Below are 13976 nucleotides of genomic sequence, written 5' to 3'. Positions count from 1 at the left end.
CACGCACGCACGCACACACGTACACATACACATACACGTGCACGCACACAGAGCCTCTGGCGTGTCGTCAAAACAGACAAAAGACTGTTTCTGGGCGTGGATGCAACCGCAAAGAGCCAACAAAAGACATGATAGACAGGAGCGAGAGAGTGGTGGGGAGAGAGAGAGAGAGAGATAGAGAGAGAGAGAGAGAGGGGGGGGGGGGTAGAAAAAGAAAGGTGAGAGAGATCAGGAAGACAGAGAGTGAAAGAGAGTGATGGGAAGGAGCTTGATGACAGAGTGAGTGAGAGAGAGACAAAGAGAGAGAGAGAGAGGGGTCAGCGAGACCAAACAAATCAGAGGGAGAGAGAGAGAGAGAGACCAAACTAATCAGAGGGAGAGAGAGAGAGAGAGCAAATAAATCAGAAGGAGAGAGAAAGAGAGAGAGACTAAACAAATCTGGGGGAGAGTGTCACAGAGATGGAGAGAATACAGGAGAGATGGAGGAAGAGTAAAGGAATTCAAAGAGAGAGAGACAGTGAAGGAGAGAGAACAGAATGAAGCCTAATTTATGCACCAGTGTCACTCGTCGGAAATAGCGGATTCATAAGCGGATTCATAAACGTCACAGCGCGTTTTTCAGTTATTTTTGGGTCGTGCATCGAGGATAGTATAGGCAACAGAGAAAACACGCATCTGTGTCATTTTAGATTTTAGCTATAAACATTATTTTATACTTCATACCGAGTGCCGCGCTATGAGCTTGTAGATTTGCTATTTTTGAAAAATATTGAACATTTGTGCAAATATATATATATATATATATATATATTTTTTTTAAAGGGAACATTTTTTACTCAAATCTTTGCTTCTGGGGGGTCCCTGGAACAAAATATTTTCAGATGGGGGTCCGTGGCCAAATACTTATAATTTTGGGGACATGACATGAAAAAGTTTGAGAACCACTGATACTGGTATAGCAACATACGGTTTTCAGAAAACTGTTCGGATTTAGAAGACACTTGTAGATGCGTTCCCGGATTGATATATATCTTGATGGTGCTTTCATATGATATTCAACACTCAAGAACCTTTTGAAATAAATACAGTCATTGGTAAAGTGGATAAGATAACAAAACAGATTCATTTCACTCACAGAAAACAGTCTGATAAGTTCAGAAAATGATATCACTTTACAGTAATGCAACCGTAACCACTTAAACCACATATGGTTGAGCCCACAGGGCTCTATGCTAGTGTCTTTTCTGTTTTCTTTTATTGTAGGGGAAAGCTAGGCTCTGAAAATAGCCGGATGCTGGGGGTTTATAAGTGGTTAAAGACGTGCTCTATCTCTTACAACATTTAAGCGACGTCACAATATTATGATTACCAAAATCCCAGCCGATATATATGTCACTTCATATCACAATATAGACATATCACATTGATATGTCGTCAAGCTCTAAGACAAAGAGAGCGGAATTATGACACGAGAACATAAAGTGCCAAATTTTATGGGAAAAGCAGGACATGGGCAGAGAGAGAGAAAGAGAGAGAAAAAGAGTGATGGAGAAAATGTGAAAGGGAGCAATAAACGAGAAGGGGAAGGGAGCTGAGGCATATAGATGGAGGGAAAGAGGTGGGGATGAAGAGAGGAGTGATGGAAGGGGGAGGGGGGAGGGGGTTTGGAGACAGCCCATCATGGCTCACACATGAAAAGCAACACAGATGGGACCCCTGGTGTGTGGGAGAAGGAACGTTCTAGCAGAAAGGGAAGTGTGTCTGTGTGTGCGTGACTGTGAGCATGTGTGCATCAGTGAGATACAGAGACACAGTGGTACAGTGTGTGTGTGTGCGTGTGTGTCTCAGAGGCAATCCCTGGGGGACAGAGGGCATTATTAAGCCCATCAACACAGCAGGAGAAAAATCACTCCTTCTGAAGGGGGTGCTAATGGACACAAACTGTGTGTGTACGGGAGTGTGTGTTCGTTGTGTGTGTGTGCACGCACTGATTGATTGAACATGCCAACTCCATCTGGACACTCCCTGATGGGAGCCAAGGTGTGAAATTGGCCAAAAAACAAACCAGCAACCAAGTTAACACACACACACACACACTCCGTTTTTCATCATGTTTCAGTCACTCGTTTTTCTCTTTCTCCCTCTCTAAAAACCACGCACACACACGCACATGCACACACGCACACACACACAGCTTCTGTAATTAGTTGTATTTTCATGGCTGTAATCCACTGTCTCCTCCATCTCTACTGGCAGGGATGATGTACAGAGGAAAGGAGAGAGTGTCTTTCTGTCTGCACCTTCCGCTCTAATCCATCTTAAGCGCTCGCTCACACGCACACACACACACACACACACACACACCCGTCACCTTTTCTTTCACTCATTTGTTTCTGACACAGACATGCACCCACCACACACACACACACACACACACACACACACACACACACACCTGTCACAAAGGGATCTATTGGAGGGAACTGATAATTTAAAACCGCTGTCTTGTTTGTTTTGCTTTCTCTCTGATCCTCTCTCTCACTCTCTCCCTGTTTCTCTCTCTCCCTTACTTGCTCTCTCTCTCTCTTCTTCCCTCTCTCTCTCTCTCTGCCAGTGTTTGTGTATCCGTTTCCTAGCGTATCCAGGCAGTAGCACGGGAGCTCTAGTCAATCCTCTAACACAAACACACACATTCAACAGAAGTTCTTTGGCTGGGGGTCTCTGTGCGTGTGTGTGTGTCTGTGTGTGTGTGTGTGTGTGTGTGTGTGTGTGTGTGTGTGTGTGTGAGAGAGAGAGAGAGAGAGACACACACACACAGCGACATTAATTCACATAGTAACAGCCAGTGGGATTTGAATGATGACTGCATGTGTAGTCTCTGTATCCAGGAAAACGTCAGTGATTCCAGTCATTATGAAGGAATTTCTGTTCAAATTGTTGCCCACGCAGTTGTAACAGTTTATATCCTGAAGGAATGAATGACTCTTGGTGGCTCTGGAGGGAGAGCTAGTTGTCCAGGTATGGAGAAATGATCAGACATATATCGGCCAGGGTCACTGGTCATTACATTACAGTCATTTAGCAGACGCTTTTATCCAAAGCGACTTACAATAAGTGCATTCAACATAGGTAGGGAACGAAAACTACTAATCACCAGAAGTATTAAGTGCATTTTCTGCAAAAACAAGCAACCAAGAGTATACCTAGCGCTAAGGTAAAAGTGCAATATATCAGCTACCTATTTTCCTTAAACAGATGAGACAACAATAGCAAAATCAAATGAGCAGGAGCTAAAACAAATAAGTGTATCGACTAAACAAGATCCAATAAAACAGTACAACAATAACACAAGCGTTCGTACAACTAGTTTGTTAAATGATCCATTCACTCATTCATTCATTCATTCATTCAAGCTTTCATTCACTCTCACACACATAGGGACCATAAGGTGAACTGTAAGATGTAGGATGGAAGAACACAATGGAAACCCAAAGAAGTCCCCAGGACTTCTTTGTGTTAAGGCCGTTTCAGACGGGGGAGCGAGTGACGCGGGCGTTCTCGCTGTTTCATCCTCCTGCGGGTAGCGAAAAAAAGCTGACCGCAATCCAGCCGCTACCGCCCGCAGGTGTGTGCACGAAACGAGCGTGAGAATTTCCCGGCACCGCTCCACAACTTCTCCACGCGTCCCAAATAATCGCCCGTCTCGCATTGAAAATGAATTACTAAGGTGCGTCACTCACTCCCTGTAACGGCCTTTATCCTTTTAGCCTTAATGTCTGACTGTACCTTGTGCTGTTTACATTTCTGACTAATAAAGTATTCAATCTATCAATCAATCAAAAAAAAGGTGTAAGGCATAAATGTTATAAGTATATGTGAGGGTATAGCATATGTGTGATGTAAGTATGAGTGAAACGTGTGTGCGTGTGCGTGTGTGTGTGTGTGTGTGTGTGTGTGTGTGTGTACTATAGGGTGTATAGGGTCGTCAAAGTGAGACACTTACAGTCGAGACAGGGCTTCATTCTTCTGAAACATCAGCTCTGGTAGCTGAGTGAGACGGTTTTTGTTGAGGCGTCTGGAAGATCAATCACACAGAGAGACAACAATGATGCTCAGAGTTCTGACATTCTGTTCATGACAACTATATGTGTTGGGGTAATGTACAGTATGTGTATGTCAATGAGTCAGCATGTGTGTGTGTGTGTGTGTGTGTGTGGCTCATTGCTGCGTGTGTGTGCATGAGATATAGTGTGTGTGTGTGTGTGTGTGCTCTCACAGTCTCTCCAGTTCCTTCAGGTCATCAAAGGCTCCTCTCTCAATATTACTGATTTGGTTTTCCATCAGATGACTGCATGGAGAGAGAGAGAGAGAGAGAGAGAGAGAGAGAGAGAGAGAGAGAGAGAGAGAGAGAGAGAGAGAGAGAGAGAGAGAGAGAGAGAGAGAGAGAGAGAGAGAGAGAGAGAGAGAAACAGACATACAGATGAATAGACAGACAGGTAGAGAAAGAGAGACAAATAAATACAATCAAAGGGATGGAGAGTAGGGCTGTGTGATATGACTTCAAATCAACAACACGATTATTTAAAACTTTTGCCACGATTATGATTAATTTAGATTTTTTTCGTGGTAAAATTGCTGATTTACAAGCTCACAAGCTTGTTAATTGGCAATTTTCACTATTTCTGTATGCGACCATTGTACAATGAAGTATAATACAGGGGTAATTGGGTAAGTGGTTCATCAAGACTAATCAATTTAGTGGAATATAAATAAAAATGTTGATATAAATATAATAAGAAAACAAAACCTGCTTCTGGATTATTCGATTAACCTACACGATGAGCAAGATTAAGTGGGTTATTGGTTCTAAATATGGGTCTGCATATATTATCAGTTAATTGCCCAGGCCTAATAGATAGATTCAGATATTGTTAAGGAATCCGTAGACTCTTTTTTATTTTATTATATTTTTTACAATTTTGACATTCAGCTATTAAATGATACAGCTCTCCATAGAATTGTTCTTTTTTGAAACACGACATTGACAACAAAATGAAACACAATATCACAATAACACAAAGAAAAAACAGAACAAAAAAACAGACAAATAGAAACACTTAACATTCCACGTCCCTAATCTACTGGTGTAACACTGAATCTCTTCCTGACAGCAACGTGCCCCAGGCACCAAGTGGAATGCCAATAGTCTTTAAGCAGGCCTAAAGACATGCCATTAGTTCCTAGCATGTCATCCATTCACGGTCCAAATCCCATGCTCATAACACAGGAAACCAACACTAGCCACTGGGACCATTGTGTTTCCAGGTCAAAGGGTCACAGCTAGCCCCCCCCCCACCCCCCCTTCCTGTTGTAATGTGACTGACACTGACACCATTCCACCACGCTCACATATCAGGGGTGAGTCAAAAACGTATAGCCTCTGGGTTTCACCGCTGTCACACGCTCGATTCCCACAAATCCCACACACAGGACACCAGCAGTGGTTGAAAAAGTACTCAAATGTTTTACTAGTATTGGTATCAAAATGTACTTAAGTACCAAAAGTAAAAGTACTAAAATGTTTGAAAATAGCCGATCTACAACTCACAACACGTCGCGATGCGATTGAGTGACGATGCGTTGTGAGCTTGTAGATCGGCTATTTTCAAGTAGCCTAGGTTTAAAATAGGGCTAAAGTGGTTAATGTATGTTTTATAACATAATAATTTATATCTGTAAAGTAACTAGCAACTAAAGTTTTCAAATAATTGCAGTGTAAAAGTACAATATTTGCCTCTGAGATGTAGTGGTGTAGAAGTAAAAGTATAGACAATTGGAAATACTCCAGTAAAGTGAAAGTACCTCAAAATTGTATCTCAGTACAGTACTTGAGTAAATGTACTTAGTTACTTTACACCACTGGACACCAGAGTACCGAGGCATGCAGGCGGCGTGGAAAAACATTGGGCTTTAAGAACCAAAAGCTTACCGCTCTTGTCAACAGAGCGACTTGTGATAAGACACGTTTTGTCCAACTGCCACCGCAGGCATATTGGTTGACTGTTTTCTAATAACATGGCAGGATGTTAGAACAGATTGCTCTGTGATTTCCCCACCGATGTGGTCTTCTTGTTTTCCATTTCAAACAGTTCCGTGGTCACAGAGCCCCTTGTGAAAAGAATGAACCACGCATAATATTATCATGTTATCATGCTGTGAGGACTATTATTATGTATACTACAGAGACCTTTGATTTTTGATAACCGTTTTGATACTTGAACTATTGAGCTATTTTTTAAATGACATTCTATGCTTGTCATTACAAGAAGAGGAGACGAGGCACTTGGTGGCTTCCCCCATGTGTCATTGTCTCCGCCAGGCCGAAAGCCAAGGCATGGCGAGAGAGTATGTTTTACCCCCTGTCCGTCCGTCCGTGTGTCCGTCCGTCCGTCCATCTGTCTGTGAGCAGCTAATCTCCGGCACCGTTGGCCCGGCCGCTGCGAAACTGTGCACACACACTCCCTGGATGCCAATTCAGAACCTCTGCCCCAAATTTTTCACATGGGCCTATTATAGCGCCACCAGGAGGCCGATTTGTGCAAAACCAATTTTTTTACATTACTCCTACAGATTTTATCCAAAAGTCATGCAAATCGGTACACACATAGTCATGTGATCAACCCGGATCTGTCCGATTTCCCAGATTCTATCCTGATTGGCTAAGGTTGGCTTCCAAAGTTTGTAGGATTGGTCTGTTTTGAACAAAATGCCTCAAATCATGAACGCAGCTTGGGAGTTCCGTGAAATTTCACACGCACATTCCCACTAGGCCGAGGAAGAAATGCCACCCTTTTCGCATTGGCCTGTTATAGCACCACCAGCAGGTCTAATTTACCAAAACACATTTTTGGAACAATATGCTTCAAATCATGAATGCAGTGTCCGATTGCCGTGAAAGGCCTAAGAAGAAATGCCACCCTTTTCACATTGGCCTATTATAGTGCCACCAGGAGGCCACAATAAGTACCTGACCTGGCGGAGACCTGTGCTCCGAGGAGCACCTTTTCTAGTTTTCATTTCATTTTCAACGAACTAGGGTGACAGAATAGAATTATAGATTCGAAAAACGTCTGTTATAGAGTTGTGATGTGAACCAGAGCACAAAGTGCACAATAAAATCCTGAATTTGAAAGTCTACAAAATGGAACCAAATGGACCATTTGGTTCCAGGTGTTCTTGCTCTCAGAGTTAAATAACAGCAGAGATGGGATCCTGAATTTGACTAGGCCATGGACCTCTATTTGATATGATTTGTTTCTATATCTCAGGGACATTTTTTTATTGTCAGACATGATTTGGTCTGACATGGTCTTTCATTTGGTCCAGAATTCCTTGTCTATGACAGTGAAACTCTGATAAAAATAGCCATTCTTTTACATTCTCTAGTTGTATTTACTTGAAGATGAACCATCAATCATTGATAACTGGGGATCCCCTGGAACCCCCACAAGATCCCCTGGGTGTCTCCGGACCCCCCACATTGAGAACCACTGTTGTACAGTGTGGTGTGAAGAGTGTATGAAATGTGTGTGTGTGTGTGTGTGACTCACAGGACTCGCAGGTGCTTGAAACCAGAGAAGTCGGTCTTGGTGATGACTGTCAGATTGTTGGCGTTCAGGTCCCTGCAGAAGAGAGAGAACAGAGACAGGAACTCATCAGTAGGGTTGTCACCATCATGACGCATTTTACTTGATGATTAGTTGTCATACAAATGGCTGCAATTAACGATGTCATTGTGTTTTTGAAGATCGGCTATTTCCGCAATTTTTGAAAATGTATGAAAAAAATTCAACAGATGAGTGGAATGTCCAAAACTGTTACTTTTCAGGATTCAAATTCAAAAGCAGCAGATCTGCAAGCTCACAACGTGCCGCTTTGCGCCGCGTTTCGAGCTTGCAGATCGGCTACTTTTGATGCTTTTGTGTGACGCTGTAGTGTGATCAAGTGGGGCGTTAATTTACAAAAAAACTACTTTTGATGCTTTTGTGTGACGCTGTAGTGTGATCAAGTGGGGCGTTAATTTACAAAAAAACACAAAAAGTTAAAATATGGAGATAAGAGGTTTCTGCCCCGACAGCAACGATATGCAAAATAATTGCATTTATCTCAAATAATTGCGATCAGGCGATTGTGACAGGTCTAAAGCACATCAGAAGAGCAGCATCAGCTCACATCCCAACACATCAGGATATCTGAGGAGTTGTGGAGGCAATTTGCAATTTCAAATGGAAAGGACAAGTGTAAATAACTACAGTGTGTGTGTGTGTGATTGTGCGCATCTCTCATTCTCACACACACACACACACACACACACACACACACACACACACACACACACACACACACCCCCACTCTGACACAACAACAGTCCCCATCTCCAACAGAGCAGCTGATTGGATCCAGCAGGAGGTTTAGCCAATGACAGGGCTTTTTATTAAACCACAGCGGGCAGTTTGGCCAATCCTTGAAAGAAAGTAATGGGCATGTGGACAACTAGACTGTCCTCTGACATGGACATGATGCTACTGTACAACCTGGACACAACCGCTACTCAACAACAACACGCAGCTATGATGAGCTCATTCTTCATCTAGACCAGGGGTTCTCAAACTTTTTCATGTCAAGGACCCCCAAAATGACATGTATTTGGCCACGGACCCCCATCTCAAAATATTTTGTTCCAGGGACCCCTAGAAGCAAAGATTAGAGTTAAACAAAAATATACATATTCAAAGATTTGCACAAATCTTTCAAGATTTTTCAAAATAGCACTGAGGATTTTACTGTGTGTAATGATGAATGTGCCGCAGTGATGTCAGTGCATTATACTCAAAACATTATGCAATAATACGTATTAAACATACTCATGTCAATGCATGCTGTTCTAAATAAGCAAATCTCTGTGTGATAGGATTATATATATTTTTACATTAACCACTTGAACTCTAGCTAGCATCCCTATTCTAAGGAGAACTTCAGCCAAAAACTGCAAATAGGTTTGGTGTAGAGAGAAAAAAGAGCAGACGAAGTATAGAGCAACGGTCAAGTTTACTAAGTATTGACGGTTTAAGTGGCTAAATGTCTGAAAATACACATTAACATGTAACGTGTAAAACTGGATGTGTCATAGGTGATTCTGCTGTCAACCACCTTATGTATGCGGATGATTTAATTATCTTTTCCCCGTACAGTGCAGGCTTACAACAGCTTCTCAGGGTTTGCTCCCAGTATGGCATTGATTTTAATATTAAGTATAATGCCAAGAAGAGTAGCATCATGATTGTGCGAAGTAAAGATGATAAAAAGGCAGTAATTCCTCATTTTATTCTCAGTAGCAACATACTACTTGTGTGCAGTGAGATTAAGTACCTTGGTCACTGTATATCCGATGATCTCTGAGATGACAAAGACATCCATAGACAAAGATGCAAACTGTATGCCCAGGCAAACATACTAATGCGGAAATTTCACAAATGCTCTGTACATGTCAAGGTATCACTCTTAAAAGCTTTCTGTACGCCGTTGTATACGGCTCACCTATGGAGTAACTACAAGGCTAGCAGCATGCGAAAACTAAAAGTTGCATATAATGATGCTCTACGGTTGCTGGTGAGGGTACCAAGATGGCACAGTGCCAGCCAGCTGTTTGTAAACCTGGGGGTACCTACCTGTCAAGCCCTGTTAAGAAATTTAATGTACAAATTCATATGTCGTCTTGAAGAGTCTGACATGTTATTAAGATTTTAATTAACCCTGTCAAGAGTTCTACTCGGTTCTCTTCCATGATATGGAGACATTGGTGTAACAGCCTCTACTGACTATGAACAGCTGTAGTTGGACTGGTTTTTATGTGTTTTTTTTATTTACTTGCTTTTATTTATGTTTATCTCTGTGTGATTGTCATCCTGTTTTGTTGTATGGACCCTGAGTCTGAAATAAAGATTTAATTGAATTGAATAACATGAATCCAGCTTACACTGATGATAGTGCTGTCAAACAAGTTAATCTGCAACACAATTGTATACAATAATAGTGGGGGTCCCTGCTTCATCTCTCTCTCAGCTAGGGTGTCCTTGGCCTGAAAAACGTTGAAGACCCCCCTGGTCTAAGCTCTTTCAGGACCAATCTCTATGCTGCTGTTAGAACTGGTGGTCAGGACAAATGGTGGGAGGGGCTTGTGTCTGTGACTGTGACCTCACTGTCTGCTTTGACTGACAGCAAGACAGAGCAGGGATGATGTCACTGACTCTTCCCACGAGACGGACAGCGATGAAAAACGAGCCCTGTTTGTGTATTGTGTGCTAATGTGTTCAGTGTTTGTGTGTACTGTATGTGTATGCGTGTTTACACGTGCATATGTGTGTGTGTGTGTGTGTGTGTGTGTGTGTGTGTGTGTGTGTGTGTGTGTGTGTGTGTGTGTGTGTGTGTGTGTGTGTGTGTGTGTGTGTGTGTGTGTGTTTGTGGTGTCATGTTCGCTGTAGTTAAGGGTGGGACTACAGTTTGACCTTGTCTGTCCTAATGAATCAAAAGTCCATGGTTTTGCCTTGCACAAAGCACAGCAGAGAGAGAGAGAGAGAGAGACAGAGAGAGAGAGAGAGAGAGCGAGAGAGACGAGAGAGAGAGAGAGAGAGAGAGACACAGACAGACAGACAGAGAGAGAGAGAGAGAGAGAGAGAGAGAGAGAGAGAGGAGAGAGGAAGGGAGGGAGGCACAACTTACAGGAGTAGTTCACCCAAAAAACTACTTATTTTCTATCAATTACACGCCCCATGAAGCCTTGAATTCATGGAGATAGTTTTTGTTACATTCCTGAGCCAATAATTTGATGACCGGGTCATTGGTCAGTAGGAGACTCAAAGGAGGCTCTTTGTGTCTCCTACTGGAAACTCAGCCGGTCATCAAATCATTGGCTCAGGCATGCGACAAAAACAAAAAAGATCAATTGAATTCAAGGCTTCATGGGGTGTGTAATTGATAGAAAATAAGTAATTTTTTGGGTGAACTACTCCTTTAAGGGAGGCAGGAAGGCAGGGAGAGATGTTAGGATGGATGGAAGACTAGAAAGGTCTTCTAAGCATAACACCAGAAATGACCCCCCCTCCCCCCAATAGTTTTCTGTACATATACGTTTATTGCTACTAGTGTTGATGACGTCTTGTATATAATTGTGTGTCTTTAAATGTCTTGATGAATTGAATACACAGGACCACAATGGAAACAAGCCCTTAGGGCTTTTTGTGTTATCCTTTTAGCATCAATCAATCAATGGATGGATGGATGGATGGAGAGATGGGTGGGTGGATGGAGGGAGAAATGGCGGGAGTGAGGTTGGGAGGCACAACGGACGGGAGGAGGGATGGAGGGATGGAGGGATGAGGGGAGTGGGGTCATGGTGGGAGGTCTACAATCGCTCCCTTGATGTGTGTGAGAATTACTCTGACAGACACTGGACAAGGAGAGAGAGGGGTGTGACCCACATACACACCAATAGGAACGTAGGACAGTATATATACACACTGTACACTTCTCAGTGTTCATTCGACTCGGACAGCGTACAAATAGAACCAAATAGACCCTGATTATTGGTCCACTGGTTGTGATTGGACCACATCCAATCACAACAGTCCAACATAACACACCAGCAGAGTCCTTGAACAATATAAAGAGGCAGAAGGGTGGCTGAATCAAATGAACACAGAGAATCTGACTGTATACTGTATTTACGGTACACACCACACACTACACGTGCACACACTTGCAGGGTGTGTTTTCACAGTGAAGTCAACCAACAGAGAAGTTGGCTGAAGGAGACCTGTAAGGTTGAAACGATATTTATTGAGTGCTGGATCTCGTCTTTAAATGATATTGGTGAGCCGTGCACCTTGAGACGATTATCTAATTCAGAGTGTTGCAGGCATCCTCCCTTTTCTCAGAGAAAGACCTATACATCTATTTTGTCTTTGAGGAGAAGACAGCTCAGGTGTCATTCATGCTATAGGGTCCACGATACCTGGCTGCTGCTGCAGGACAACAACCCAGCCATACTGCACGACACGTCAGACCCAATCAAAAATGAGGGTTGTTGTACTCTCTTCCAGTAAAGCGAGTTTCTCTGTCTTCAGCTGAGTTACAAAGAATTACCCACCAAAGAAAGAAAAAGGTGGAGAGAGCAAATAGAAAGGGTTGAGCGGAAGAGAGCGAGAGATACAAGGATAAGCGTGTGCACACACAGACACACACACACACACACAGAGTGATGAGGCATGGCTAATTGGGTTTTGCGCGGTATTGTCGGGTCAGGGGTCAGTCGAGCGGCAGACTCCCCTCAAGTGGCGACTCCACCAAACAATAGCTCATTAAAGCAGAACGCGTCTCTCTCTCAAACACACACACACACTCACACATACACACACACACACGCTGTGCAATTCAACCACACACAGCAGCACATATAACAGTATACGCTAATAGCCTCAGTGCGCACTGAAGCAGTTGATTCCCTCCTCTGAAATGGCCCACTCAGGCCATTCTCTACCCTATTAGTTTAGAAAGGAAGGCAAGCAAGCAAGGAATAAAGAGAGAGGGAGGGATGGAGGGAGGGGGCGATCAGATAGGATGAAAATAAGATGTTTGCGGGGAGAGAGAGAGAGAGAGAGAGAGAGAGACATAAATGAGATTTGCGAAGACAGAGGCATAAGGAGTGTTGGTCAGGATTAGCACACGTGCACACACGCATGTGTGCACGTGGATGAAGTGGAAGGCCCAGGAAGGGTGTAATGACTCTCACCCCGCCCCCGTTGGTCTTTACTGCAGCATGCAAAGAGCTCCCACAACAAACAATGTTAACCACTTGAGCCCCATTTTGTAATTCGTCACATGATGATGGCATTGCGCTGTGTGAGAGAAAAAAAAAAGCGAGCCAATCTACATTGTACAACCTATACTGTAGCTCATACACACAACACATGGCACTGCATCGCCGCACATTGTGAGCTTGTAGATCTGCTAGTGCAATGTTCTGCCCAAAGTGTAGCGACACCAGGTTGAAAGTGGCCAACGTCATGGTATCTCCGCCATAGAAACAGCAGTGTGACTTTCTGCTGGAATCAGAATCAGCTTCATTGTCACACCACAGTGTAAAACAGTGGGTGGAATTTTGCAAAAAGAAATCGGCACATTGCACATGAGATTAAGGTGCAAAGAGTATCAGCGCATTGTCAGGTTCAACCATATAAATCCACAAAAGGTAACTTTCACCAGTTGTTAAAGGATTGACTCCGGCAATGCACTGCTCTCCGGCTTACTGCTTAAATCCTCACATTCACTCCTGAGAGTCCTGACCTGTACACTCTCAAATCTCCACAGGCTTCCTGTTTGCTCTGGTATCGATTTAAAAACGTCCAACTCTCACCTATAAAGCAGTTCGTGGTTCAGCTCCTGCCTCTAGCTCTGTGAGTGAAACTCACCTGATTTATACTTCGTCATACGACCGCGTGGGGTGGCAAGAAAATGACAAATCTACAAGCTCACAACGCCGTCGCGTGATGCGTTGCGAGCTTGTAGATCAGTTATTTTCGTGATCCCCACCGTACAACAAAGTAAATCAAGCATAATATAGGACTAGGCTGTTTTTGATAATCTTCGCCTGTAATGATGACAAGCCCAAATATGGATGCCAGGGTTATTGTGGTTAAATAAAAACACTCCGTTCTGTTGGCTCCACATACCTTCAACAGCCATGCAGGAAACTAAAAACTCTGGGTCACCAAACCTCACTGCTGCCTTGCTCCACAGCAGCTGTGGAATGTCCTTCCAAATGAGAATAGGAACACACCCAGCGTTGATGTTTTTAAGCGACGTCTTAAGACGCACCTTTTTATGAAACCTTTCAATGAGTGTTGTTGTTTGCGCCCGCG

At 43.2% G+C, this 13976-nt stretch overlaps 1 protein-coding gene across 1 annotated transcript in view; it reads right to left on the bottom strand.

Annotated features, from left to right (window-relative positions):
* The window catches only part of slit1b (slit homolog 1b), an 89982-nt gene that overhangs the window by 65106 nt on the left and 10900 nt on the right, over positions 1-13976 (bottom strand). The window contains exons 2-4 of the mRNA XM_080416860.1: positions 7611-7682; positions 4277-4348; positions 4004-4075 (exon numbers count right to left, since the gene is read on the bottom strand). Of these exons, the coding sequence (XP_080272986.1) occupies positions 4004-4075; positions 4277-4348; positions 7611-7682 (216 nt within the window). The remainder of the gene's footprint in view (positions 1-4003; positions 4076-4276; positions 4349-7610; positions 7683-13976) is intronic.

The sequence above is a fragment of the Gymnoscopelus braueri genome (assembly GCF_963280865.1).
Source record: "Gymnoscopelus braueri genome assembly, chromosome: 2".
NCBI lineage: Eukaryota > Metazoa > Chordata > Actinopteri > Myctophiformes > Myctophidae > Gymnoscopelus > Gymnoscopelus braueri.
This window is presented reverse-complemented; position numbering and strand designations above follow the sequence as displayed.